The 24,765-nt window shown below is 41.7% G+C and overlaps 1 protein-coding gene across 1 annotated transcript; it reads right to left on the bottom strand.

Annotated features, from left to right (window-relative positions):
• Window positions 1-1,937: 1,937 nt before the first annotated feature.
• On the bottom strand, window positions 1,938-23,420 carry shroom2b (shroom family member 2b; the record flags this gene model as incomplete). The annotated part of the gene is made up of 10 exons (XM_083908715.1): window positions 1,938-2,210; window positions 2,307-2,579; window positions 2,660-2,828; window positions 3,593-4,117; window positions 4,648-5,229; window positions 6,730-6,785; window positions 6,892-9,190; window positions 9,286-9,408; window positions 20,217-20,365; window positions 23,157-23,420. 10 exons carry the CDS (start codon window positions 23,418-23,420, stop codon window positions 1,938-1,940), a joined length of 4,713 nt encoding a protein of 1,570 aa, XP_083764841.1.
• Between the last annotated feature and the right edge of the window lie 1,345 nt (window positions 23,421-24,765).

Raw genomic sequence — 24,765 nt, forward strand, 5'->3', positions numbered from 1 at the left:
GTGGAGTATGAAATAATCTTCCATCCAACAGGTGCAATAAAAAAAAAAGAGTCATGTCCTCGCTGACTGAACAACAGGGAAGGACTTTCAATGTGGACCTTTGGACATTTCGCTCCATTTTAGTCCATAAAACCGGAATAAATAAACCGCTCTGAGATAAAAAAAAATAAAAAAATAAAAAAAAAGCACGAGACGCCGCGATCTTTCAGTTTCCATCGTTTTATTGTTGTTTTCACGTCGGCGAAGGAGCACACGGCATACACACAAGTGAGGTTCTGTACACAGATCACAGCAGAGGGAGGCCACAGTCGGCACATCGTCATTTAAATATATTTATTTATACTGTATAATAATAATAATACGCGTAAAGTGCTAACCTTCTGACTGACCTCCACGTAAATCAGCTTCAATTTTGGAAATGTACATTGATTTTGGATGAGGTCGTAAAAGATCGTCCAAAGAACTTCCAAATTAATCCACCAGGATTAAATTAAATTAAATTAAATTAAATAAAATAAAATAAAATAAAATAAAAAAAGTTTCCATGTGCAGTGAATGTAACAGTGACGGCTACTTGTAAAAAAGAAATAAAACGCGACACACGGAGGAAAAAACGAAGGGTTTGCAGGTTAAAAAATCTCGATGATAACACTTTAAAAACTGAATTGTAAACTCAAGCTCATTTATTTAAGATTCAGAGATTTGGGAATCAAACTCTTCCAGACGTCTTTTTTTCTTTCACACTTTCGTAAAAAGCTACAATAAATTACTAAGTAAATATGACTTTAAAACATACTTAGCGATCATTAAGTATAAATGCAGCGATGTAAAGCAAGGGGGCGTTAAAAATACAAACGAAGAAGAAGAAAGCGAGGCAGGAGGTTGGAAGATACCAAACCAAACGGATTTGATCATGAGAATTTAATTTGGTAATGATTTCTCTTCGAAAACACATTTATAACGAGCTGTAATTTGCTCAAATACATTTGAAGAATCCTCCCGCTAACAATTCACAATCGTCACAATTTCCATTTGATGAATAATTTGAGTAACTGTGACTTTAATAACAGTGCTGCGAGTGTTAGAGCATTCATAACACTGACCGACCGTGAAATCACTGACAACACGAGGAAGCTCCGGCAGCTTTTCACTCAAATTTAAAACGTCTGTCAACGTGATTGAGTGCTGTGGGAAACCTTAGAAGCGCCCTCTGCTGGACACATTTCGAACAGGTTATTGAAATAATTAGTATTTTGAATAAAATGTGAGTGTTGAGCGAAATCCAATGCTTTTCTGTCTTTCAGCAGAATTACTCAAAAATACTGCACTAATCTTAATTTTCAGGATTATCATGCAGATTAAAAAAAAAAATGCATATGCCCTCCAATCATCACTTTTCTTTTTCTAATTGGGAATTGACATAAATATAAGTATAAAAAAAAAACATCATAAACAAAAGGATGATGTTCTTTTAGAACTGAATCTTAAAGAATTGGATCAGTTCAGCGTCTTCATTATTGAAATAAATGATTATATTTCTTTGTCAATAACGTTGTTCAATTACGCAAACACTTGTTTAGTAAAATAGAAAAAAATAATAATAGCGGTAAACAATACAAAAGAGACAATATCCTCTCTGTGTCATCTTGACATGATCCATTTAAACATGAATTGATCCGTTCGTTACAATAATAACAATAATAATAATAATAATAATAATAATAATACCAGTGTCTCTGTTCATGTCTCGTTCAACATGTGCAAAAAATTATATATATATTTAAATATTCGCTACTTAGGGACTATTTTGGTGGAACAGAGCGACACAGGACTTATTATAACTGTGTGGTTGTCATTAAAACAACAAGCTAAAACGTTGAAGTTGGACATAGAGTTGCACCTTCAGGTGACGTCGTCCCCTCGGTGGGTGAAGACCATCAGAACAGTGGCCTCTGCTCCAGCGGCAGACTGTCCAACAGGCACTTCAGCTGCTCCTCCCCCAGCTTGACCTTGTCCTCCAGCTTGCGCTGCTCGATGACGAGCGCCGACTTCATCTTCACAAAGTGCCGGTAGTCCTCCAGGCTCTCGGCGTCCAGGTGGACCTCCATGATGCCCGACACCAGCCGCTCTCTGCGGTCCAGGTTCTCCTTCAGCTCCTTGGCGTCCTCGTGCTGCCGCATCAGCAGCTTGCGCTTCTCCGTCAGGGTGCGCTGAGGGAGGGAGGGAGGGAGGGGGAAAACCAAAACAGGACATGAGTAACTCAACCCAGGACGCTGAGGAGGAAACAGTGCTGCTGTGACCGTCACCTTCTCCTCCGGCGAGGCGTCGTCCTCCAGGCAGTCGAGGGCGTTCTCCACCCGCGCGAGCCGCCCCGACAGCGACAGCAGCAGGCTCACCACTTTGTCCAAGTCGCCCACAAACATGCGGAACTTGTCCAGCTGGTTGGGCCGACAGAGGCGCTGCGCGGTGGCCTCCACCTCGCGCCCGAGAGTCTCGTTGTCCTCCACGTCGTCCTGCAGGCTCTGCCGGGCCTCGCGCAGGATCTCCAGCTTCTTGGCCAGGCTGGTGATCAGCTCCTGCTGTAAAGCAGAAACACAAAAAGGAGTGACTTTGTTATCCTTAAAGGCAAAATGGACGTATTCGCCGGGTGTTTCTTGACCTTTTTACTCGCCAGGTCAACATCCAGCTCATCCTCAGAGTCCTGCTCCTCCAGCTGCCCCTGCATGTCCTTCATTTTGATGAGGAGCTCGGCTTTGGGAGCGGAGGTGTTGTAGTAGGAGGAGCTGGGGACCAGAGACGATGCTGCCGATACGTCGTCCTCCTCCCTCCTAAAAACACACACACACACACACACACCGGGACAGACGAGGTTCAACTCAGCAGGTGCAGACATGGAGTCATGACTTGGGACTGTAGTGACACGTTTGACCACCAGAGGGCAGGCTGAGAGAAGGTAGAACAGGCTGTGTCTGTGGTGTAAACAAAAGGGCTTTGTAGCTCTAAATTGTCTTTATCAGGACAAACAGTTGAAAAGATAATTCAACTAAGGATTATCTTCTCACGACAAAACATTGATCGGTGTTTATCAAACCTGGAATGGCTTGTTTTGTCCACAAATAATGATTTATTTGTTATGTGGAGCAAAGAAACGAAGAAAATATTCACATTTAAGAAGCTAAAACAATCAGAAATCTTGTTTTAATCATGAAAAAACTTCAAACCGATTATCAATTATCAAAATAGTTGATGATAATCGATTAATAATCGATTAAGCTCTACACTCTTAGAAATAAGGGTTCCAAAAGGGTTCTTCTACAAGGGCTGAGGTTCTACCTGGAACCATTTGCTTCTGAAAAACCGTTTCCCCGAAGAAAGGGTTTTTCAAGGGTTCTTGGTAACACTAATGGTTCCAGTAAGAACCATTTTGATCCAGAGAACCCTTTAAAACCCCTTTCCTGAATAAAGGGTTTTAAAAGGGTTCTTGGTGGAACCCTCCAAAAGGTTCTACCTGTAGCCAAAAAGGCTTCTCCTATGAGGACAAGCTGAAGAACTTTTATTTCTAAGAGTGTAGTCCAATGTTCCTCTTCCTCACCTGTCCATGCTCCGGGGAGATGATGGCGGCGGCCTGGAGCTGGAGGAGGCCCTCCTCCTCTGCTGGGCTCCCTCCAGGATCTCCTCCTCTGGGGGGAAGAGTCCCTCCATGAGGTCCATGGTGGTCTTCCTGCCACTCTGGTCGAGGATGTCCACGAGGGTCTTGTCCCTGCCCATGATGTCCCGGGCCAGTTCCTCTCTCTTCGCGTCCTCTTCCAAGTGCCGAGCGCCCGCGGGGCTCGACTCGACGACCGGCAACTCCTGGGTGGACGTCGCGGCCTGAGCTCGGTCCTGGGCGACCTGTCGCGTGTACGCGCTGAACAGCGACGACGCCGGGCGATCTGTGGCACCGAGGCTGGGGACGAAGGGCGACGGCACGAAGCCGCCGAAGGTCTCGCTGCTCTGGGGAAGGTAGGCACGGCCTTCCCGGTCTGAGCTACTGTCGGCGTGGACGATCTTCACGGGGACTTTCCTCACTGGACTGTTGGCATCCATCGCTTCTGAGAGCTTCAACTTCATCTCCGACCTGAAGGCAAAACAGAAGTCTTGTTCTATTTTTTTGCAGCTTTCTTCAATTATACCGAGATCCTCAAACTATTACGACTAGAAAATACGACTCATTTTTTTTAATAAACACCAGAGCTTCATAGTCGAGACGGAGTCTAATTAAAGGATGGATCGCAGAGAAGAGCTGCAGTGGAAAGCAAAGGTCACAGCAGCCGTGTGGCTTTAGCAAAATTACAGCCTTCAGTCTGATTCATCTCGGGGGCGGAAAAGTGGAGGAAATCGACAACATGTCAAATCTTTAACATTTCAGGCACTCGTGGCTAAGTAAGAATAACCCACTACTTTAAGACAAATAAGTCAGTAACGCCCGAGTATTTCCTCCTGTTGTGTTTGTTTGCTCGTCTCTCGTGTTACGTCCATGTTTACTTTTGAACTTGTTTACCTGGAGCTCTTATCCAAAAGCCTCTTCCACTGTAGAACAGCAGGGAAAAAGCTTTACGTAACAAGGGGGCAACGAGACCCGGCAGCACTTGGGCTTAAGCCGCTTACCTGAGCGATGAATCATCCTGCGCGGACGCGGTTGGCGGCTTGTCCGTCAGCCTCAGCGGTGCAAACTGCGGCGAGGGAGAGCGTGCGCGGTCAGCTGCGGGGATGAAGAGAGCGGGCGGCGTCCAGGAGGATGAAGAGGAGGGAAGCGGCAGCGGCGGCGGCTGCTCCTTCTCCTGCTCTGCTTCCACATCTCCTGCAGATGTTGGGCTGAGGTGAGGGGAGCCGGCCGGGGCGGGGCTAGCAGAGGAGGAGACCTGGGCAGGAGCGTGGTGCTGGGTGTCAGAGCCGCAGCCGGACACAGGCTGGAGTGCCGCCGGGTCCGACTGGGCGCCAGAGAGGAATTCCTGGGAGGAGGATGCGGTTTCTGGGCCTAAATGGGTCCTGGGTGGTGGCAGGAGGCCCTTGGTTTGTGGAGGCTGGGAGCCAGTGTTGGGACTGAGGCTTGGAGGGCCTGAGGAGAGTGTGGTTTGGGAGGGACTTGCAGCATTAGGTTTGGCCCCGTGGTCAGAGAGGCCTGGTACTGACGGAGCAGGCTGTGGGCTGTGGTCGGGTTGGTATCGCAGTGTGTCCTCTGCCTTTCCACTGCGGGATAAAGTAAAGAGAAATGGCATCAGCACCTGGAGGAAAATACGGTCTTACACAAATAAATAAAAGCCCTGAACATAAACACAGAAATAAAGCAGAAATAACATGAACGTCAAAATGTAATTGGTGTTAATTCACACAAATAATAGTAGTCTTCTCTTATAAAGCTGTTCTGAACCGTTTTCGCACTACTGCTCATGGATTTGGTCCATATTTACTGGTTTTTTTCCCCAAGATGAGTCAGATATAATTTACAGGCTGAACCACTGCTCTGTTTAGGGGAAAACACGTCTATGACTCATGTTTTTTTTTGCAAATATATATATGAAAAACAACAACCCAACAACGTAAAATCACTACCCTGCAGCTCCATTCGTAAATGAAGGAATTACTTTTTAACGACCTATGAGCCGAACGTGTGAGAAGCCGTTTACCTGGCAAAGGCACAGCCATGTTTACTCCACTATCAGCTTTGAGCCGTATGATTGGACGCTCTTGTCTGTTGACAGATTTAAAAGCTTTAGAGGTTTTGTGTGACGCCCGCTCGTAGTGAGTGTGTGTGTGGTGGAGGGACTCCGACAGGGCCTAATTTAACTTAACTTATGTTACAATCATGTAATATGATGTATATTTACACACGATGATTTGACTTTTTTAGTTTCTGGTGGGTGTAAATAAGTCGATTATGACGAAAAAAAACTTTCAATATTGTGAAAATCAGGTCTGTTGGGACGCGTAACTGTGAATAAATGAGTTTGGCAGGCATTGATGCAGAGTTTAGCTGCTGTAAATCCAAACTGAATGCTTCAAATGACCTCACATTATGGGGAAACATGGACCAAGGAGCACATTTTATGTTTTTAGAATCACATTTTCCTAATTTCATTCCATTCAAATGTGCATAAAATACGTCTTCTCACGTAACAATTTGGGATTTTGTTTCACGGAATCTCAGACTTTCGTGGTTCATCTTGTTCAAACACCACCCAGTGAAAAGGTGCACTCAGTAACGTTAGAACGATGGCGTTGGATATCGTATATAGTGTGCGGGGTTTGTTGTTACATGTGGTGAAATGTCACGTTCTTCGCCCTTGTGCACAGCGCAATAAAAAGAACAAAAACACTCTGGATTGATTTCACCCAGTTGACTAAGACAAAGTCAGCGAAGGCAACGGATACAGATAAGTACGTGTTCTTTGTAAAACAGCAGCTTAGGGATTAACGGCTACGCGCTACACCTGCTGTAAAACCTGCAGTAAATTGCAATGACACCTTTTGTAAATGTAGGCGTTGTTTACCAGAGGAGTCGGGAGCATTAGCGCCATCAAGGGAGATAAAGTGGGGAAAACTAAAAGCACAACAACTAACTAACCCTAACCCAACAATCTTCAAAAAGTGGATCCCCATACAGAAGGTTTCAGAAGTAGTTTTATTTTCTCAGTCTTACCCAAGCTAATGTAAGTCTTTTATAATCTGCATAACAAAATAAAATCCCACCTGGTGTTGTGACTGCTCTCTTGAACTTGAGGGTCTCTCCATGATGAGGGAATACTCTTCAAAACAAGAATGGAAACATTGGCTCTTTTCAGACCTTCAGATGTCTTAAATAACAAAACACATGGAAACTTCTCCAATCCTTCGGAAATATAAACAACCCACCTGTGTGTGGAAGTCTGCAGAAGGTGAAGATCTCGATTTCTCATGGACGCAGACGGGCTTTTCCTCAGCATCTGCATCCAGGATATTCTCAGCAGAGTGGTACCGCCCTTGAACCCTCGCCTCGGGTGACTTCTTCTGCTTGTTCCACGTGGCCTGGTACTCGGCGAAGGTCCCGAGCCTCTGCTGCTCCAGCAAGTTCTGCTTGTGACCATGTGGGCCGAGGTGGTTGGGGTCTGTGGAAGAGTTCGTCTGCTCGGGTTGTTCGGAGGGAGCTCTCTCTTTGCTTATCTCACCAAGGTCATGGTTGAAGTTGGTATCCTTATTTGTCTTGAGTAGAGGTCTGGAGAATGCTGGTTTGGCCTCAAAATACTTCCTCTGTCCACCAGAAGACCCCGTTTGAGGCTCTCCCTCCACTCCTACTTTATCTATCTTGTCGGGTTCTGAAAAGGAGTGCGTTTTCTTTGCCAGGGGGAAACGCTTGCGTCCTCTAATCCGTCCATTAGAAGTTTTAAGTACTGGCACCTCTGGTCCAAAGGGCTCCAGGTCACGTCTCTGGAAGGAAGTGGCCTGCAGGACCCTGGCCTGGGCCTCCTTTAGGTGGTCCTTGTAGGTGTTGGAGAACGACACACCAGAAGATGCAGAGGTCTCGGTGGACCTCCACTCCTCTACCTCATCGTCATCAGCATCACAAGTCAACGTCGCGGCACTGCGACTCTTCTGCAGTTGAGCCCGTTTCTGTTGTATCTCTTTGCGGAGAGTTGTGGCGTAGCGGTCGCTGCGCCGGTTCATTTTTCCACTGCTGGGGGACAAGTTGTCACCAGTGTCCTGGGCGGACATCGCTGCTGGTTGCCTTTCAGTGAGAATCCTACTTTCCTGGGTCAGAGAGTGGAGAAGTGGTGTTTTATGGGGGGATATTCTGTGGTCTTCTTGAGGCACCCATGGGTCTTGCTGCCTTGGAAGATTGATCTTATGATCGTTCGTTGGATGTGTTGGAAACGGTCTTTTGATCTCATTCGTGGGCCCCTCACCTCTGGTGGCAGCGTTCTCTGGGCTGCGGCTACGATTAGAGTGTTCAGACGTTTGATGGTCATAATATAGACCGTTCCTGATAATAGGATGGCCATTACGTTCCTTATTTTCACCGTAAGGCATCTGGGACTGAGGTAGGGAGTAATTTGCCATGACATTTCCCTTCAAGGAACATGGGAAGCCTGGTTCATTGCTGTTTACCCAGTGGAGTTTACCCGTTTCCCCCCTCCAGTTCTCTATTTTGCCCTGCCAGGCTTGGAGCTCAGCAGTCTGGAGTGAATGCTTGCTTGCTGGACCGTAGTGTCTGCTGTACCCGCTGCTATCAAAGTTTGGGTTTGCCACTGAACTTGTAATGGATGCTGTGGAGTGCCGGACATGCTTACGGCCAAAGACATTTGCGGGCAGATCCTGGAGGCTACGATAGTAGCTTCCTACACTTTGAGTCTTGGTGGTCGGGGTTGACCTTGTCTGCAGGTAGAAGGGGCTTTCGTCGCTGTATTGCCTCTGGTGGGCAGGTTTTTGGGTGTACTGAGGCTGTCTAACGTCATTGCTGGACAAGGAGAAGAGTTTGTTTGGGTGCAGCTGGTTGTGGTTGTGATCAGCCGTTGTGTTGGGATGGAGAAAATCTTTGGTGGATAAGGGGTTGAAGCTACGCCTGGCTTCTGAGGTCTTCTCCTGGTGAGATCTATTCTGGTCATTTTCAGCCAGTTTTTCTGTCGATCGACCATGAGCCTTTGCTGGACCACTTGGCCCCTCGGAATGAGGGAACACCTTTGTGGCGGCAAAACTGTCACTGCGCAGGGGAGGAGGTGGAGGAGGGGACTGGGACTTCTTCTCTGGTACCTGCCACACTGGGCTGATGCTGGGTCTGCCTGTGATGGAAATTCGAGAAGCAGGCCGCTGCTCCTCTGCTTGTGAACCCTCCCAGCCTCCATTGCCTAAGGTTGCCTGGAGGTACCTGGGCCGCCCAGCCTGTTGAAGGCCTTCGCCCTGAAAGCCCTTGAAGAAAATGTTCTCAGTGCTGGTTCCCTTCCTCGCATATGAACTCTGATGGTGAACAGGAGGGCTGGAGGTGTTGGAGAAACAGCTCAACCCGGATTCTCTTTTGCCACCCGGTCCACTGAGAGGCTCAGCGCCGCTCAGGTGTTTGGTCGGGGAAAGACGAATGTGTGGGTAAGGGTACGAGGGTCTGTCCAGTCTCTCCATGCTGTTCACTGAGCTGCACTGATGCTGAATGCTTTGTTCCGCTTGAGTAGACAAATCGTCAGACCTGGCGTGAATAAGATCACAGTTATGTTGATACAAAGCTACTCTTTTTACTTCATGCTCGAGCTCAATTCAATTCAAAGCAAACAAAAGGCTCACCTTGCTTCATGTTTTGGCTGCCAGACTGGTGCTGGGATGGACTCTCTACCAACGGGCTCCGACTCCACTTCGGTCAGCTTGGAGGAGTGCCAGGAATGGGGCCGCGAGCCAGGATCATTCTTTCTGCGAGGCACAGAGCAAACAAAACAGTTTTACTCTCACAAGGGAGTGTTTGACATTTAAGCTGCAATAGGGTTTTTTCCAAAAAAAACACATAATTAAGCGGATTGGCTTGTTAGTCCACAATAACAATCTGCAAACAAGTGGGTGACATACTTATTCAAGACCAAAAGAAGGATGCATCAGTTTGGTAATCCTAAATGTCATGACAGGTAGTAGAATTGTCACCTGGACTTGTTTTAGAAACTATTTCTTACTTCTATAAACTGGTAATTTTACTCTCATATTCACGTTTTGCTTACACACAAACGTAAACATACCCTTTGAAGCGGTTCCTCCTGGACAGCATGTTGAAAGGGAATATAATATTTCACATTTTTAATAGATGATAAACCCCTAATTTCACAACATACACTGAACCAAAACACAACGTGTACAAATACGAAAAAAAAAACAACTAACACAAAAACACTTTATTTATAACTATTTGGTTTACTTGGGCTCATCACAAACTACCAGAAAACACAACAGGGCGTGGCTGACTGATGGTACCTCATAGAGCTTCGCAAAATCTTGGTGAGAAAGTTCCTCGCCACGTGTACTTCGGTTTCTGACGGCATATCGCGTGGAGATACAACATCGACCATTTTGGCCTGATGGGTGGCGAGTACAGGGGAAAAGAGGGGGAAAGCAGGGGCGTCAACCATGAGCAGAAAATTATTTTTATACTTTCTGAGGCAAGGATAGTGTCAAACTAGGATACTTTTATTGCACAAAAGGCAAGATATCCTTCCATAAAACTATACAGCATGACTACATTTCCATGAAATCCTTAAAGCAGACATTGATCCACAGAATGAGATCTGGCCAAATAACCCTCATATGAGGCTGTGGTGAGCCTCTCTTTAATTGTGAAGAGCTTTCACGACAGGACGGGGAGACAGATCTGTCACAGCCATATGGTCCGTACACAGCTTAGCTGCTTAGCTTACAACTGATGAGGTCAATTTATCTTGTTAATCCTTGCAAATATACTGTATTAGGCGAAGTAGAAAGACAGAAGTTGGAAAGACATCGCCGGTTCCTACAAAGACCAAAGATGGGACTTTTCCCACAAAGTTACAAAGTTCAAAATGCCAGACTGCAGTGAAATCTCTCGGCCAAATAAGACTTCAGTTGCCCCACGACTGGAAGTTTGACCCCGCTCGTCCGTGATAGACGCTGCATTCTTTCAGCGCAGGAATGCAGGGAGGTATTTTCCCTCCCCGTTGAATCCTCGTTCAGAGTGGGGCATCTCTGTTGGCCATCTATCAAGAGCCTCCGTCCCCCAGTCTGCGTAGACTGTCAAGTCAGTATCGGTATCTGCCCGATACTGGTTTAAAAATCCCGGGGATCGGATATCACGAAGCGCAGGTTGTAAAAAATGTGAAATAAAAACCACAATATTTGATACAATGATGTAAAATGACCAAATCAGACTGATGTTGGTATTGTACTTACCTAAAAACATGCATACTATTGTCATTATCACACCAAAATTGTGCTACGTCGTTGCAGAACCCTAACCCTAACCCTAACCCTAGCCCTAAACCCAACTCACATGATAAAATACACCTGCTCAACTGCTGGTTAATGTAAATATCTTAACAACATGTGTACAACTTTAGACATTAAGATTAAGGTCAATTTAAGCCACTTTCAATGACTCGTTAATCTACTACAACTTATTTTTTTACGTCTTGTTCTAAAAAGCAGGCCATTTAGACCAAATAGCTATTTGTTGTGAAAGACATTTTAAGTATTTTCAAGCACTTTTCAAACCTTCAAAACCACATCAAGGACAAGTATTTGAAGCATAGGTTACTTCTCTTTAGTGTTAGTTTAACTTAAATGAGTTTCTACACTTCATAAACAACCAAACAAGTAAGTTTCTGCGAGCGTTTCCATCGCCAACGCCGAAACAAAGGCACCGTTTGCAGTCAGCTGAGCATCAGGCAGCGAACGGGGTTCTCTTTTAGCGAAGTGGACGTCAGTGTTTAATCACAAAACACATCCCCCCAAAAAAAACCTTCCCTCCCCCCTGTTCAGGAGTGACACAAAAAAAAAAGTGAGAGGTGGAGTTGCCTCCCCGAACAAGCGTCGGCACAATGGAAATGCAAATGTCGCCTTTTGCTGAAAAAAAACGCTGAGGGTCCATTGTCAGGGGATACAGCTGCTCTGTCACAGATATTCCAGCGAGGAGGAGACGGCCGGCGCTCAGGGAAAACATGAAACTAAAACACAGCTGACCCAGTTGGGTGTAAGTGCATCTGTCATTGAGAGGATTTATTGAGGTGTTCAAATTGGCATGAAACACAGATCTCATCATGAATCACATGAAACACATCTCTTTTTCGAAACAACTGCACTTCCTTGTACATTGCACTCATGACTAGCACCCTATAGTTTGGCAGATTTGAAGCACTTACTTACTCCGAGCGCTTGTTTTTACCCAAATGCTAAATGACATGTAGTAAATGTGTGAGTTTATCACATTAATGTATTGTCCAGCGTTACATTTTGTGAGTTGTGAGTCGCAGATATTTGCAAACACACTGTAAATGCACATTTTCCATTTCAAAATTCCATACTTTTCCAGACTGAAATTTCCAGATTTCTCTGAGGATTTTTCCGTCAATATTAAACATCTGAATGAACAACTGTTAGACGCTTATTATGCAAATAAATGGTTTAAGCCAGTGATGGATTTTCATGATTAAAACAAGATTTCTGATTGTTTTTAGCTTCTTAAATGTGTATATTTTCTTGGTTTCTTTGCTCCACATAAACAAAGAAATCATTCAAACTGAATCATTTTGGATTGTGAACTAAATAAATAAGAAATTCGGGAACATCGTAATTTCCAGCTTTGACAAACACTGATCAAGTTTTTTTTTTTTTTTACATTTTCTGACATTTTATAGACCAAACGATTCACCGATTAATCGACAAAATAATCGATTATGAAAATAATCGTTAGTTGCCGCTCTACTGGAAATGACTCAAATTAAATTCCATACTTTTCCAGGAACACCGTGAAGTTCTAAAAGGTCAATTTCCATAAAAACAAGAGCTTATAGACAGAATCTAAAGATTTTTAAAATGTTTCCAATGCAAATACTCTCACTTCCTGTGACTCCCTAGTAACATTAAGACTAAATAAATGAAACTTGACATTAGTAAATCAACAGCTTTTGGAATTGTTTGGGGTTTTTAGATCGTGCACGTACACAATTTTACTGCGATTTATTATTTATTACTCTGTATCTCGAGTATAAATACTTGGGAAAAACTAGAAGAAATGAATAGAAGTTTCAAATATTCTGAATTAATCAACTCACCGACCCTGTGAATCTCCTCTGGATTAACCCGAACACAAAAAAACACACTTCAATTTCAACACTTGTGGACAGAAGACGCGACGACGGCGACGACGACACACTCTGACACCTCCACTGTGACGGAAACGAGAGCTGAGGAATCTGACAACTCCATGACTGAGGAGCTACAGGCTCTGCCCACACACACTCACACACACACTCACACACACAGACCAACACACTCCACCTTGTGCTGCACAGATTTCCTCGGGGGATTATCGAGTGGGATTTAAGACAAGAGGGGGAGGAGTTATTGTCCTCCTTTGCCGCGTCCTTGCTGTAATCTAATGTTTGGCCAGAGAGCGTCAACACCACCATTACCAAACCAACACTACAGCAGCTCACTTTGTCACCAGGTGGACAAATAAAGGGACAGTTACCGATGTTCGTCGGGTTTGAAACGAGACAACGAGGCTACGGTGTTTGTTTCTGGTGAACTTTTAGGAAAGTTTTCTTTCTAAATCTAACATTAAAAAAACGACTCAAAAAGGTTTTTCTGGCCCTTTATCTCCTTCAGTTTCCTTCAGTAAAAACACAGCGCAGACAGGAATGTTTGGATTTGGCCCTGGTCTGTTTTGAGAGATACCAGCCAATGTCAGACTGAGGAGGAGGAGGAGGAGGAAGGAGATACCGAGCAGCTCCTTCACCACCAAATACCTTTTTTTTGCTCCTTTTGCAAACTCTGCAAAACAAGCTCTTTGTGTTATCTCCTGTAGTTCAGCTCTGGGCCTGGAATGATGGTCTGTTTCTATGAGATTGTGCATATACAAGGAAAAAAAGTGAATCAGTGTCATAATATATCATATCTCATGATTTGTGTGCAGAGGACACGGGAAATGGCAAAAATACCCGTGTTATTTTTCCTGCGTCTTTCAAATGAAGACTAATTATGGATCAGAAAGTCTAATTTTTGAACAAACATAAAATAGGGCTGTGGTAATTAATCGGTTATTAATCAACCACTAGATTCTTCATCAAATTATTTTGAACCATCAATTTGATCTTTTTGAGCGTTTCATTAAAACGGAATCATTTCGGTTTGTGGATCATCATTCAGAGATTTTCCTGACAAGAAAGTAAATTCACAGATTAAAGGTGAAGTAAGTAGTTTATAGTGCCATCTAGAGGAGAGGCTGAAATTTACAACAACAAACTGCTCCTCTGCTCACCCCCTCCCCTTCCCTGAGCGCTACGGTGTCCTCAGCCGGTCAAATGTCGTCCTCGTCGTCTTTCTCCGTGTCAGCAGATGAGGTTCGTGAGGCGAGGGAGAGGGCGGAGCTACCGCGGCCGTAGCAGACGAATCGGAGAGAGAGGAGGCGGGACTTCCTGCTACGAGTAAAGAGACGCTTGATTTGTTCTCTCGCGTTTGTCCTTACAGGCTCCGGTAGAAACATGGCGTCTCGCTGCTAACAGTGGCTATGCAACCGCGGCCCGCGACCGTGTTATTTTACATGACTTTTTGAAACACTACGAAAATGAAACAAAAAAATATTATACAGCGACTAGACAATGCAGGAGCACATAATATGTATAAAAAAAGTGGATTTTGGGTTATATAAACCCATAAATACTACACAGTGTCCCTTTAATCTATTTGTAAAATAATCTTAAATTGCAGCCCTACACGCTTAGCAATAAAAGTGCTCAGTAGAACCATATAAGGTTTTTTGGCCTTTTTGGAACCCTTCAGGAAAAGGGTTAACCCTAACCCTTTTTATAAAGGTTCCACCAAGAACCCCTTTAAAACCCTTTATTCAGGAAAGGGCTTTTAAAGGGTTCTCTGGATCAAAATGGTTCTTACTGGAACCATTAGTGTTAACAAGAACCCTTGGAAAAGGGTTTTTCAGAAGCAAATGTTTCCAAGTAGAACCTCAGCCCTTGTAGAAGAACCCTTTTGGAACCCTTATTTCTAAGAGTATAAGTTCAAACATGAGACAACACAACGTTAAGCTGCACTCGTCTACTTCATCATCTTTACACTTTCTAATAAACGGTGCCCAGTCGGATATTTAGTGATAAAACCTTCACTTCTGACCTTCTATCAGACAACTCATACGCTGCTGACGCACACACACACACACACACACACACACACACACACAGAGCTCTGAACACAGGGTCACACAATAGAAAGTGCCAGTGTCATCACAGCTGGGCTTATCACTGTGTCACCGCCTGCACTGGTGACAAACAATTAAAAAAAAAAGACAGACTAGGAATGACGAGAGTCACAGGAATTACGAATAACGTGGAGATAAGACGACCACAGCGGGAACATCTGGGGCTCAGACATGAAATCAATGCACTATATCATGTGTACACGTTCTCTGCTGCTTTTTAATGTGAATATTTGTAGTTTCTGTCATTTTTCAGCTCCTTAAATGTGAATATTTTGTAGTTTCTGTCATTTTTCAGCTTCTTAAATGTGAATATTTGTAGTTTCTGTCATTTTTCAGCTTCTTAAATGTGAATATTTTGCAGTTTCTGTGATTTTTCAGCTCCTTAAATGTGAATATTTTATAGTTTCTGTGATTTTTCAGCTTCTTAAATGTGAATATTTTATAGTTTCTGTCATTTTTCAGCTCCTTAAATGTGAATATTTTATAGTTTCTGTCATTTGTCAGCTCCTTAAATGTGAATATTTTATAGTTTCTGTCATTTTTCAGCTTCTTAAATGTTAATATTTTGTAGTTTCTGTGATTTTTCAGCTTCTTAAATGTGAATATTTAATATTATATATAATAAAAAAATAATATTTTAGTTTCTTTGTTCCGTATAACAAATAAATCATTAAAACTGAATATTTTTCTCAAAACAGGACATTTGAGAACGTTTGAGAACTCTTAATAATAATGAATGAATTATGAATTCACACTTTCTATTTGATTCTCACTGAATTTTAATGGCTCATATATCTTGTCATATGTCATGTTAAATGTTATATATTTATGTATCTTAAACAGTTTGCTTCTAAAGGAGCAAATGTAACGCACATCGTTTTTTTCCCCCTGCATTAAAAACACTTTTAATCCAACAGTTAATAATCCCAGAAATGAAAAGTGACGTCTTTCACACGTTTAAAAACACTTTAAAAAAATAACGTATCATTGATCAATGGACCCAGTGAGGCCTGGATTTCCACTCACAATCACAGAGAAATTCAAAGACTTTCAAAGATAAATCAGAGATTAGCCTTCATTTGGGGCTGCAACTAACAATTATTTCCATAATCCGTTAATCTGTTGATCCGTTGATTGGTCCAATTAATGTCAGAAAAGTCTGGAAATGATGACGTTTACAAACGGCTTTTGTACGCAAACCAAAAATGATTCAGTTTGAGTGATTTCTGTGTTTTATGGAGCAAAGAAAGCAGAAAATGTTCACATTTAAGAAGCCTGAAAAACCAAGAAACTTGGATTAATGAATTGAATAATCGTTGCAGGCCAATTGTGTGAGTTTTTCAGCACTTTATCTGTCGTTAGCGTGTTTTTGTCCTTTCAAATTCGGTGCTAAAAAGGAAAAAACTGGGGTTTTTGCGGCGTTGTGACGCTGTTAAAACGTCACAGTGTCAAGAAATGTGCAGCTTTTTCTGTTACTGTGTGCAAATGTTAAAGTGAGTCTCAACAGTTTACCTGCACTAATGCTGTCATCCATGTCTGTCCTCTGCTTCACATAAATCCACAGGTTGTTAAAGAACACAGAATAAGAAGAAGAAGAAGAAGCAGAATTCCCCCCCTGGAGCACTTTTGTCACTATTCACCACTGATCCTCTGGGAAATGGGTCACTCACTCAAACCTTTTATGTTTCTGTCATCTAGAGAAAAAACCCCTCTTATCTTCAAAGTTACTCAGCTCGTCCTGATCTAATCCCAACACGATTGAATTTGGTCAATAAACGACGAGTAGAAGAGAGGAGGAAATACCTTTGTTTTTTTTCTGTGTCTCTTTATCTTCTAACACCAAAACATGTCCAAAGAGGAGGAGGGCAGACGACGCAGACAGGAGCGCTCACTCTGTCGTGGCCAGAGCTCCGTGAAAACAATGGGCCACTGCTGATACGGCCTATCCCGCTAAGTAGTGTCAACTCACCTAGGCAACGCGGGTCGTACCACTCCTCCTGCAAACAGAGGGGGAGGACGACAGAGCTGAAACGACTACGAATTCGAGTCCAGCGACGTCTGAGTAGCAGGTTTTTTTTGAATGTTTGCTCTCTGAGCTAAATCAGAGTGAGCGGTTTGTCTTAAAAACAGGTTCTGGAGTCCACTTTTTTTCTTTTTCCTCCTCCTGTTGACTCCGACCCCCTTCACTTCTGCAGAGTGACTGAGCCTCAGACCTCTGGCTTTACTGCGAGTAATTGGATTCAGGCTTTTAAGACTCTGTTGACATTTTTCCCCGCGCACAGAGTGACGAGTGTGAGTGTGATTCTGACATCAGACACGCGTGGAATAAGTATAAATTTAAGAAGAAACAACACTCATGTTATCTGTATGCACAGGTTCTGCAGAAAAGTCTGCAGTCAGGAGGTTTATATGAGTCATTTGGCTTTTTCAGTTTCATATCACGGTGTTTTCACGTGACTGTAGAGCTGAAACTAACGATTCTTCATTAAAGGAGTCTTCGTTTGGTCCATAAAGTGTCAGAAAACGTTGTTTTTGTCCACAAACCCCAAAATCATTCACTTGACAATGATTTATTTGTTATCTGGAGCAAAGAAACAAAGAAAATATTCACATTTAAGAACATTTAATCAAGAAAAAAGCTCCAAACCGATTCATCAAGTAATCGTTTCAGCTCTATGTGATTGCTTCATCAAAATTTGCATATAATCCGAGTATATTAACCTGGTGAACTATTGATTATCCCTTTAATTCCCTGTGCCAATTTAAATTAAGAAAATTAATTTGGGAATAAATAATTAAAAATCAAGCTTTTTTGAATCTCCACATACATTTACAAATATTATTTAAAAATAATGTTGTGATTCATTTATCAAACGTAATGTCTTGGAAATATCAATTCAAGTGTTTCAGAAACTTTATATTACGCACAAATGTGATTTAAATTGTACATTAGGTTACAGATAAGATTTTTCGTCTCTTCGTGGTGAGGAATTATCACTTTTTTTGTTGTGAAATTTAAATATATTTGGGTTTTGGCCTTTAAAATCATCACAAATGAAAAACCTGATCTATATCTGGTGGAAAAATATCCAAATCATGTCCCAAAATGATCTTTTTATACCACTGCCATAAATATAACACTCTGTAGTGAAGCCATGCCTCCACCAGGGGGAGCCAGTCCTTACACAGGATCCTTATCTGCTCTATGGCAAATAAAAGCAGGTTTTCCGTTCCTTAAATGTGGTTTTCTTTGCTCCATGTTACAAATACACGACTAAAACTGAATTATTTTTGCTTTGTGGACAAAACAAAGCGTTTGAGATGGTCATTATTTTGAGTTTTGGGGGAACAATGATCAACAGGTCGGTTCATTCCGTGACGTTTTACGGCTCAAACGACTCCGTCAAGATCTTATTACAGAGATTTCATGAGGAAAAAAATGACATAAATCAACAGTTCCAGAGAACTTTGATGGGAAATGTGGTAGAAAATCAGTCAGTCAGTGAATAAACCCCAGTGAAGTCTGATCATAAACAACAACAACTTGGAAAAATGACTGCAGTAAATCTAGGTTTAAACAGGTGAATATTAGTAGTTTCTGTGATTTTTCAGCTTCTTAAATGTAAATATTTGTAGTTTCTGTCATTTTTCACTTTCTTAAATGTGAATATTTTGTAGTTTCTGTCATTTTTCAGCTCCTTAAATGTGAATATTTTGCAGTTTCTGTGATTTTTCAGCTTCTTAAATCTGAATATTTTATAGTTTCTGTGATTTTTCAGCTCCTTAAATGTGAATATTTTATAGTTTCTGTCATTTTTCAGCTCATTAAATGTGAATATTTTGCAGTTTCTGTGATTTTTCAGCTCCTTAAATGTGAATATTTGTAGTTTCTGTGATTTTTCAGCTTCTTAAATGTGAATATTTTGTAGTTTCTGTCATTTTTCAGCTTCTTAAATGTGAATATTTTGTAGTTTCTGTCATTTTTCAGCTTCTTAAATATGAATATTTTGCAGTTTCTGTGATTTTTCAGCTCCTTAAATGTGAATATTTTTCCGTAAAACTTGGAAAAATGACTGCAGTGAATCTAGGTTTAAACAGAGGAGAATGTGATGCAAACAGAGACAAACAGAGACAAACAGAGCCTCACGTCTCATCTGCTTTTAAAGTGAAGCTGCAGTCGTTAAGACGACGATCTGCAGCCGTGGAGCTGCAGGTTTGACGCCGCAGGTGTTTGGAGTTTGACGCCAGAGAACGTTACCGTGCACAATTCAACAATTCAAGGAGGTAAAAGCAACGCAAATAATAATCACAAAGAAAGAGAAATAATCAGTAAAATGATGAAAGCAGCTGTGGGAAATCACATGTAGTGTTGTTTTTTGTAGCTTCAATCAAGTAAAAATATGTGTTTTTATATATTTTATATAAGATAAGATAATATATATTTGATGTATATTCTGTAAAGTGGCGTTTACAGCATCAGAAAGTGTGAAAATGCCATTTTTTTTATAACCAAAATGAATTTAAAAGGCACTGAAGTAGTTGGAAAAAGTATAAATAGACTAAAATGAACATGAATTAAAAAAGCTGCTGAATCAAAAACTTACATTTGTGGAATAAATAGTATTTCTGTGGAAGAAATCGTAAAAAAAAAAATGAGAGCACACAAATTATTAAATTAAAAATACAGGGAAAAAAACAAAACGAAAAGAGCAAAAATGTCTTCACTTTTTGAAGATAAAGTGAATAAAATTGGGAATATTGTCGTTATTTAAGCTAGGTTTACATTCAAATCATTCTGTTTAAAGACAACTCGCTCTACCACTGAGCTAGCATCGTGCTATGCTAACTCATCAACTTTTTTTCATGCTTTTTCTTCTAAAAATGTAATGACAATATTATTTAATATCAGAACATTACTTTTGATACTTATAGTACATTAAATATTGTATACTTTAAGGCTTTTACTTAAGTTCTGTTATAAAAAGTGACTTCAACTTCTACCAAAGTCATTTTCTGGTCAGATACTTGCACTTTTAACTCAAGTATTCCTTTACTACTTTTACCTCTAAAACTGAGGTGAGCAGAGGAGCAGTTCTTTGTTAGCCTCTCCTCTAGATGGCACTTTAAACTACTTACTTCACCTTTAAGTGAAGTTCAACTGCGTGCACCCCGTTCAGACCTTAAACCGACTTTTACCTGTTTTGTATGCTAAAAATAAAAAGAAGCAAACTGCTAAGAGGACGAAAATCCGGGCGTCTGCTGTGTGTGGTACCTTCGGACCACCATGGTCAGGGTCTTGTGGGATCTCTTCACCAGGCAGATGGCTTCCTGACGGGAGCCGCTGAGCAGGACGGCGTTCACACTCACCATCTCATCTCCAGCCTGGAGACGCACTGAGGCCGCGGCGCTGCCGTCTTCCACCTGAACACAAACACAGGCGCATGAGTACGGAGGTTTATCGCATTCACCTCAAATCATTGTTGCAAGATTTTTTTTTCTGATCTGTATTTACAAAAAGAAAAAAATCGGGTCTGTTTTACGAGATTCCTTTCAGGTTTGTTTTTACAAGATTTTTTGGGGGTCTGTTTTTCCGAAATGTTTTTATCTGGTTTTCTGAAATTTATTTTTTTGGGTTTTGTTTTTCCAAGATTTTTTTTTCCAGGTCTGTTTTTTAAAGATTTTTTTGGGGGTTTGTTGTTACGAGATTTATGTTTCCAGATCTGTATTTACAAGATTTTTTTTCGAGTTTGTTCTTACGAGATTTGTTTTTGCAGGTGTGTTTCTACGAGAGATTTTTTTAGGTCTGTTTTTCCGAGATTTTTTTGTCTGGTTTTCTGAGATATATTTTTCGGGTTTGTTTTTCCGAAATTTAGTTTTTCAGGTTTGTTTTTCCAAGATTTGTTTTTTAAAGATTTCTTTTCGGGTTTGTTCTTACGAGATTTATGTTTCCAGATCTGTATTTACAACAATTTTTTTCCGAGTTTGTTCTTACGAGATTTGTTTTTGCAGGTGTGTTTCTACGAGATTTTTTTTCAGGTCTGTTTTTCTGAGATATATTTTTCGGGTTTGTTTTTCCGAAAATTTTGTTTTTCCAGGTCTTTTTTTACAATATTTTTTTTCGGGTTTGTTCTTACGAGATTTGTTTTTCCAGATCTGTATTTACAAGATTTTATTTCCTGGTCCGTTTCTACAAGATTTTTTTGAAGGTCTGTTTTTCCGAGATTTTTTTGCCTGGTTTTCCGAGTTTTATTTTTCGTGTCTGTTTTTACGAGATCTTTTTCTTCCAGCTTTGTTTTTACGCTATTTTTTTTCTGGTTAGTTTCTCCGAGATTTTTTTTTCCCAGTTCCGTTTTTTACAAGATCTTTTAGCCGAATATTCTCGGGATTGTGATATCGGTTTCATATCGGACACGAAAAAGTGTTATTGAACCAATAAGATATCACACTGAAAATTTAGAAAATTCACAGCATAAGAAAACTTCAACAGGTTTGAAGGACATGTTGAGACAACCTGTGACAATATATGAATGAATGAATGACAAAGATATTTATTGTGGTTTTTAGTGTTTTCCTGCATGTTTGAACATTTTCATAGCAAATATTCCACAATATTGAGTCCTCTGATCGACAGTCACAGAGTTTTAATAGTTTTTACAACAATACTGTTCCTTTTGGATTATAGATTAGATTACGTCCCTCATTTTAAACAATTTCTAGCTACCATTACTTTAAAAATCAGACTCAAGCGTGGCACATGTTAAGTGTAATCAGCACAGTGATGCGCCTCAGCTGGGATTATCTCAGCCAAGCAGACGTGCCCACAAACAGGGATTAATTAAATCAACAATACACTGTCGTCAGTGTATGATTCATGAATTGAAAATAAAAGTGCCGCTCTATGGTTCAAACACCAGATATAGAATAAAATATAAGGTATAAAAATGAGAATAAATGATCTGCATCTATTTGGAAATCAAATAAATTGTGAGTATTTGATCGTACGAGTGTGTTTCCTCTCTTTTTCAAGTCATTTTTTTTGTGGAAAAAGTGGCTTTTTAAACGTGGGTCTAATTTCATCAGCACCTGTGTTGCCCAGAAACCTGAGTAATCTGATTAAAAATTAAATCCTGCACTGACTGTAACCTGAGATATCTGGAGGCTGCAGCTGCTGCTGCTGCTGCTGCCGCTGCACGTTTACCTGCTGCACCTTCAAAATAAACCTGCTGCACAAACCCATAACATCGCTGCAGCTCACGGGTGAGAGGCGACATTTTTCAAACTCACGTGTCATATATCACACGCCGGTGATGCTCAGTTTAAGGGTTTGTTGTTGACACGGAAAAAAGGTTTTAAATTCAACATTGTGCATCTAATTCGGCGGTTTCTGAACGCTTTCTGTGTTTTCCTCAGGACAAACAAATGAAGAATGGTGATTGGTATTTACATGAAGAAACTAGAGGGGTGAGAGTCGACGACTACAAATTCTGAGTCCATGCGCCCACATTTTTATGCCAATTTTAAAGCAAAATTTGCATAGGCAATGAAGGCCACTGTGGACATGTGGTGTGCAGCTGTGACCTTGGAAAGTAGGTCAAGGTCACCCATCTTCAAACTTGTTCAAGATACTTGTAAGAGGCATCCACAGTGCCAGTTTGGCAGCAATACAATAAATATTTGTCAAGTTATCGCGTTGACAAGGTTGAAAAGTGCCGTTTTTTTGGCTATTTTCCAAGTTCCAAGTGCAGCTGTGACCTTGAAAAGTAGGTCAAGGTCACCCATCTTCGAACTTGTCCAAGATACTTGTAAGAGGCACGGACAGTGCCAGTTTGACATCAATATGTCGACTATTTGTCAAGTTATCGCATTGACAAGCTCGTAAAATGCCGTTTACACATTTCTCACATTTCCCCGCAAAAAAACGGCGTAAAAATTCAGGAAAAATTCAAAAAAAAAATTTGGACAACATGGTGCGAACGCTATATGCTCCGCGTCGCTCGTCGAAATAAGGGAGTGTATTGACACTGAGGATTTTTGAAATAAAACATGCAAATGATCCATTCTATTCCTTTGTTTTGAACATTTCTGTCGTTATTTCATGAATAAAATCAATCTCAAATGTGTGTCATGTGACTTACGTGACTTAAAACACCCTCTAAAAACCTGGAAAAGTGTAAAGGACACTTTATTTGAATCAGTGATGACACTCTGTTACCTTGGTGATGACCAGAGGCTCCCGGTGCTCGGTGCCTCCTCTGAGCGTGAAGCCCCAAGGAGCTTTGCCTTGAAGCTGCACCTCCACCAGCTTTTCCTCCTCATCCTCCTCCTCCTCTTTGTCTGGCTCATCTTCCTCCTCCTCCTCCTCCTCCTCCTCTCTCCTCCTCTGACCTGGACCTCTCCACTTGCTCACCTCGGTGCACCACCTCATCCCTCCTGCTGCTGATGATGACACGACTCCTGTGTGGTCCACAGCGTCCATGACACTTCTGCTCCAGTGGACGCCATCAACGCCAGCTCACTCTGGAAATAACAGTTATATTTAATTAAAAAAAAATAAAAAAAAATAAAGATATTTAGGAGGAAATCATTCCCAGATCCATGAGGGTGATATTGATTCATATGATCAAAATTAGACCTGTCATCATCAAGACTATCATTGTTCCAACTGTAGAGACATGTTTACCTATTAATAAAGTAAAAAAGATATTGGAAATAATGTTATTTTAGAATTAAAATGGAAATGACAAAAAATTAGCAAGTAATAAATTGCATATTACAAATGGAAAATAGAATGATTCAATGAATGTATGCATTATGAGTGTGTATTTACACATTATTTAAAAAAAAAAATTGTTTTATTGATTAGATTGTCCTTCTTTCCCCTCTTTTTAACCGGATTAATGTGAAATAATACTAAGGAAAATCCGGGTTGAATAACCCACTGTAATAGCCCATATTTCGAAGGGATTACCGAGTACACGAGTGTTAACACGAGGCTGCTAATTCAACATAAACATGCTAGCAGCTGCTTTACGACGTTAAAAACTTACTTGTTAATGATGTTTTATTGTTAAAAACCTGTGGACGGAAACCGTCCAAACAGTAACACGAGCAGCGGCAGGTCGAGCAGGTTCATGGCGGACGCTCTGTTGTCTTCAGTCCCGCTCTGAGTCTCTCTGTGCCGGGCAGCAAACACCGAGTCTGCCCCTCCTCCTCCTCCTCCTCCGGTACCTTCACACAGGTGATACGCAATGTCATTGCGCCCCCCAGCGGCACGAATCAGGCAATGGGTGGAGCAGCCAATCAGAAACAAGCGCTGCGTCATCTAAATTTGCATAGAAGCAAAACGAATGCGGTACCGACCTTCACACAGGTGTGAGTTGTGATGTTATAACGCCCCCTAACGGCACAAATGTATATTTCTTCTTTCTTTTTTTTCTTTCGTTCTTTCTTTTTCTTTCGTTCTTTCTTTTTCTGTCTTTCTTCAGACAGCGACTTTCTCCCTTTCCGCACTGACGGGACGCTCGCAGGTGTCGCAGCCAATCAGAGACAAGCGCTACGTCATCCCAATTTGCATACACGTAAAAATGTCCCTTCACGCCGTTGATCTGTGGTGTTATATCGCCCTCTAGTGGCAAAATGCTGCTCCATCAGGCAACGACTTCCTCCCTTTCGGTACTAATGGGACTATAGCAGGTGTAAGCAGCCAATCAAAGACAAGCGCTGTGTCACCCCAATTTGCATAGAGGCGAAAACGAGTGCGATACTGTCCCACAAAAATGTCCCTTCACACCATGGATCTGTGGTGTTATATCGCCCTCTAG

Source organism: Microchirus variegatus (assembly GCF_963457635.1).
Source record: "Microchirus variegatus genome assembly, chromosome: 22".
Lineage (NCBI taxonomy): Eukaryota > Metazoa > Chordata > Actinopteri > Pleuronectiformes > Soleidae > Microchirus > Microchirus variegatus.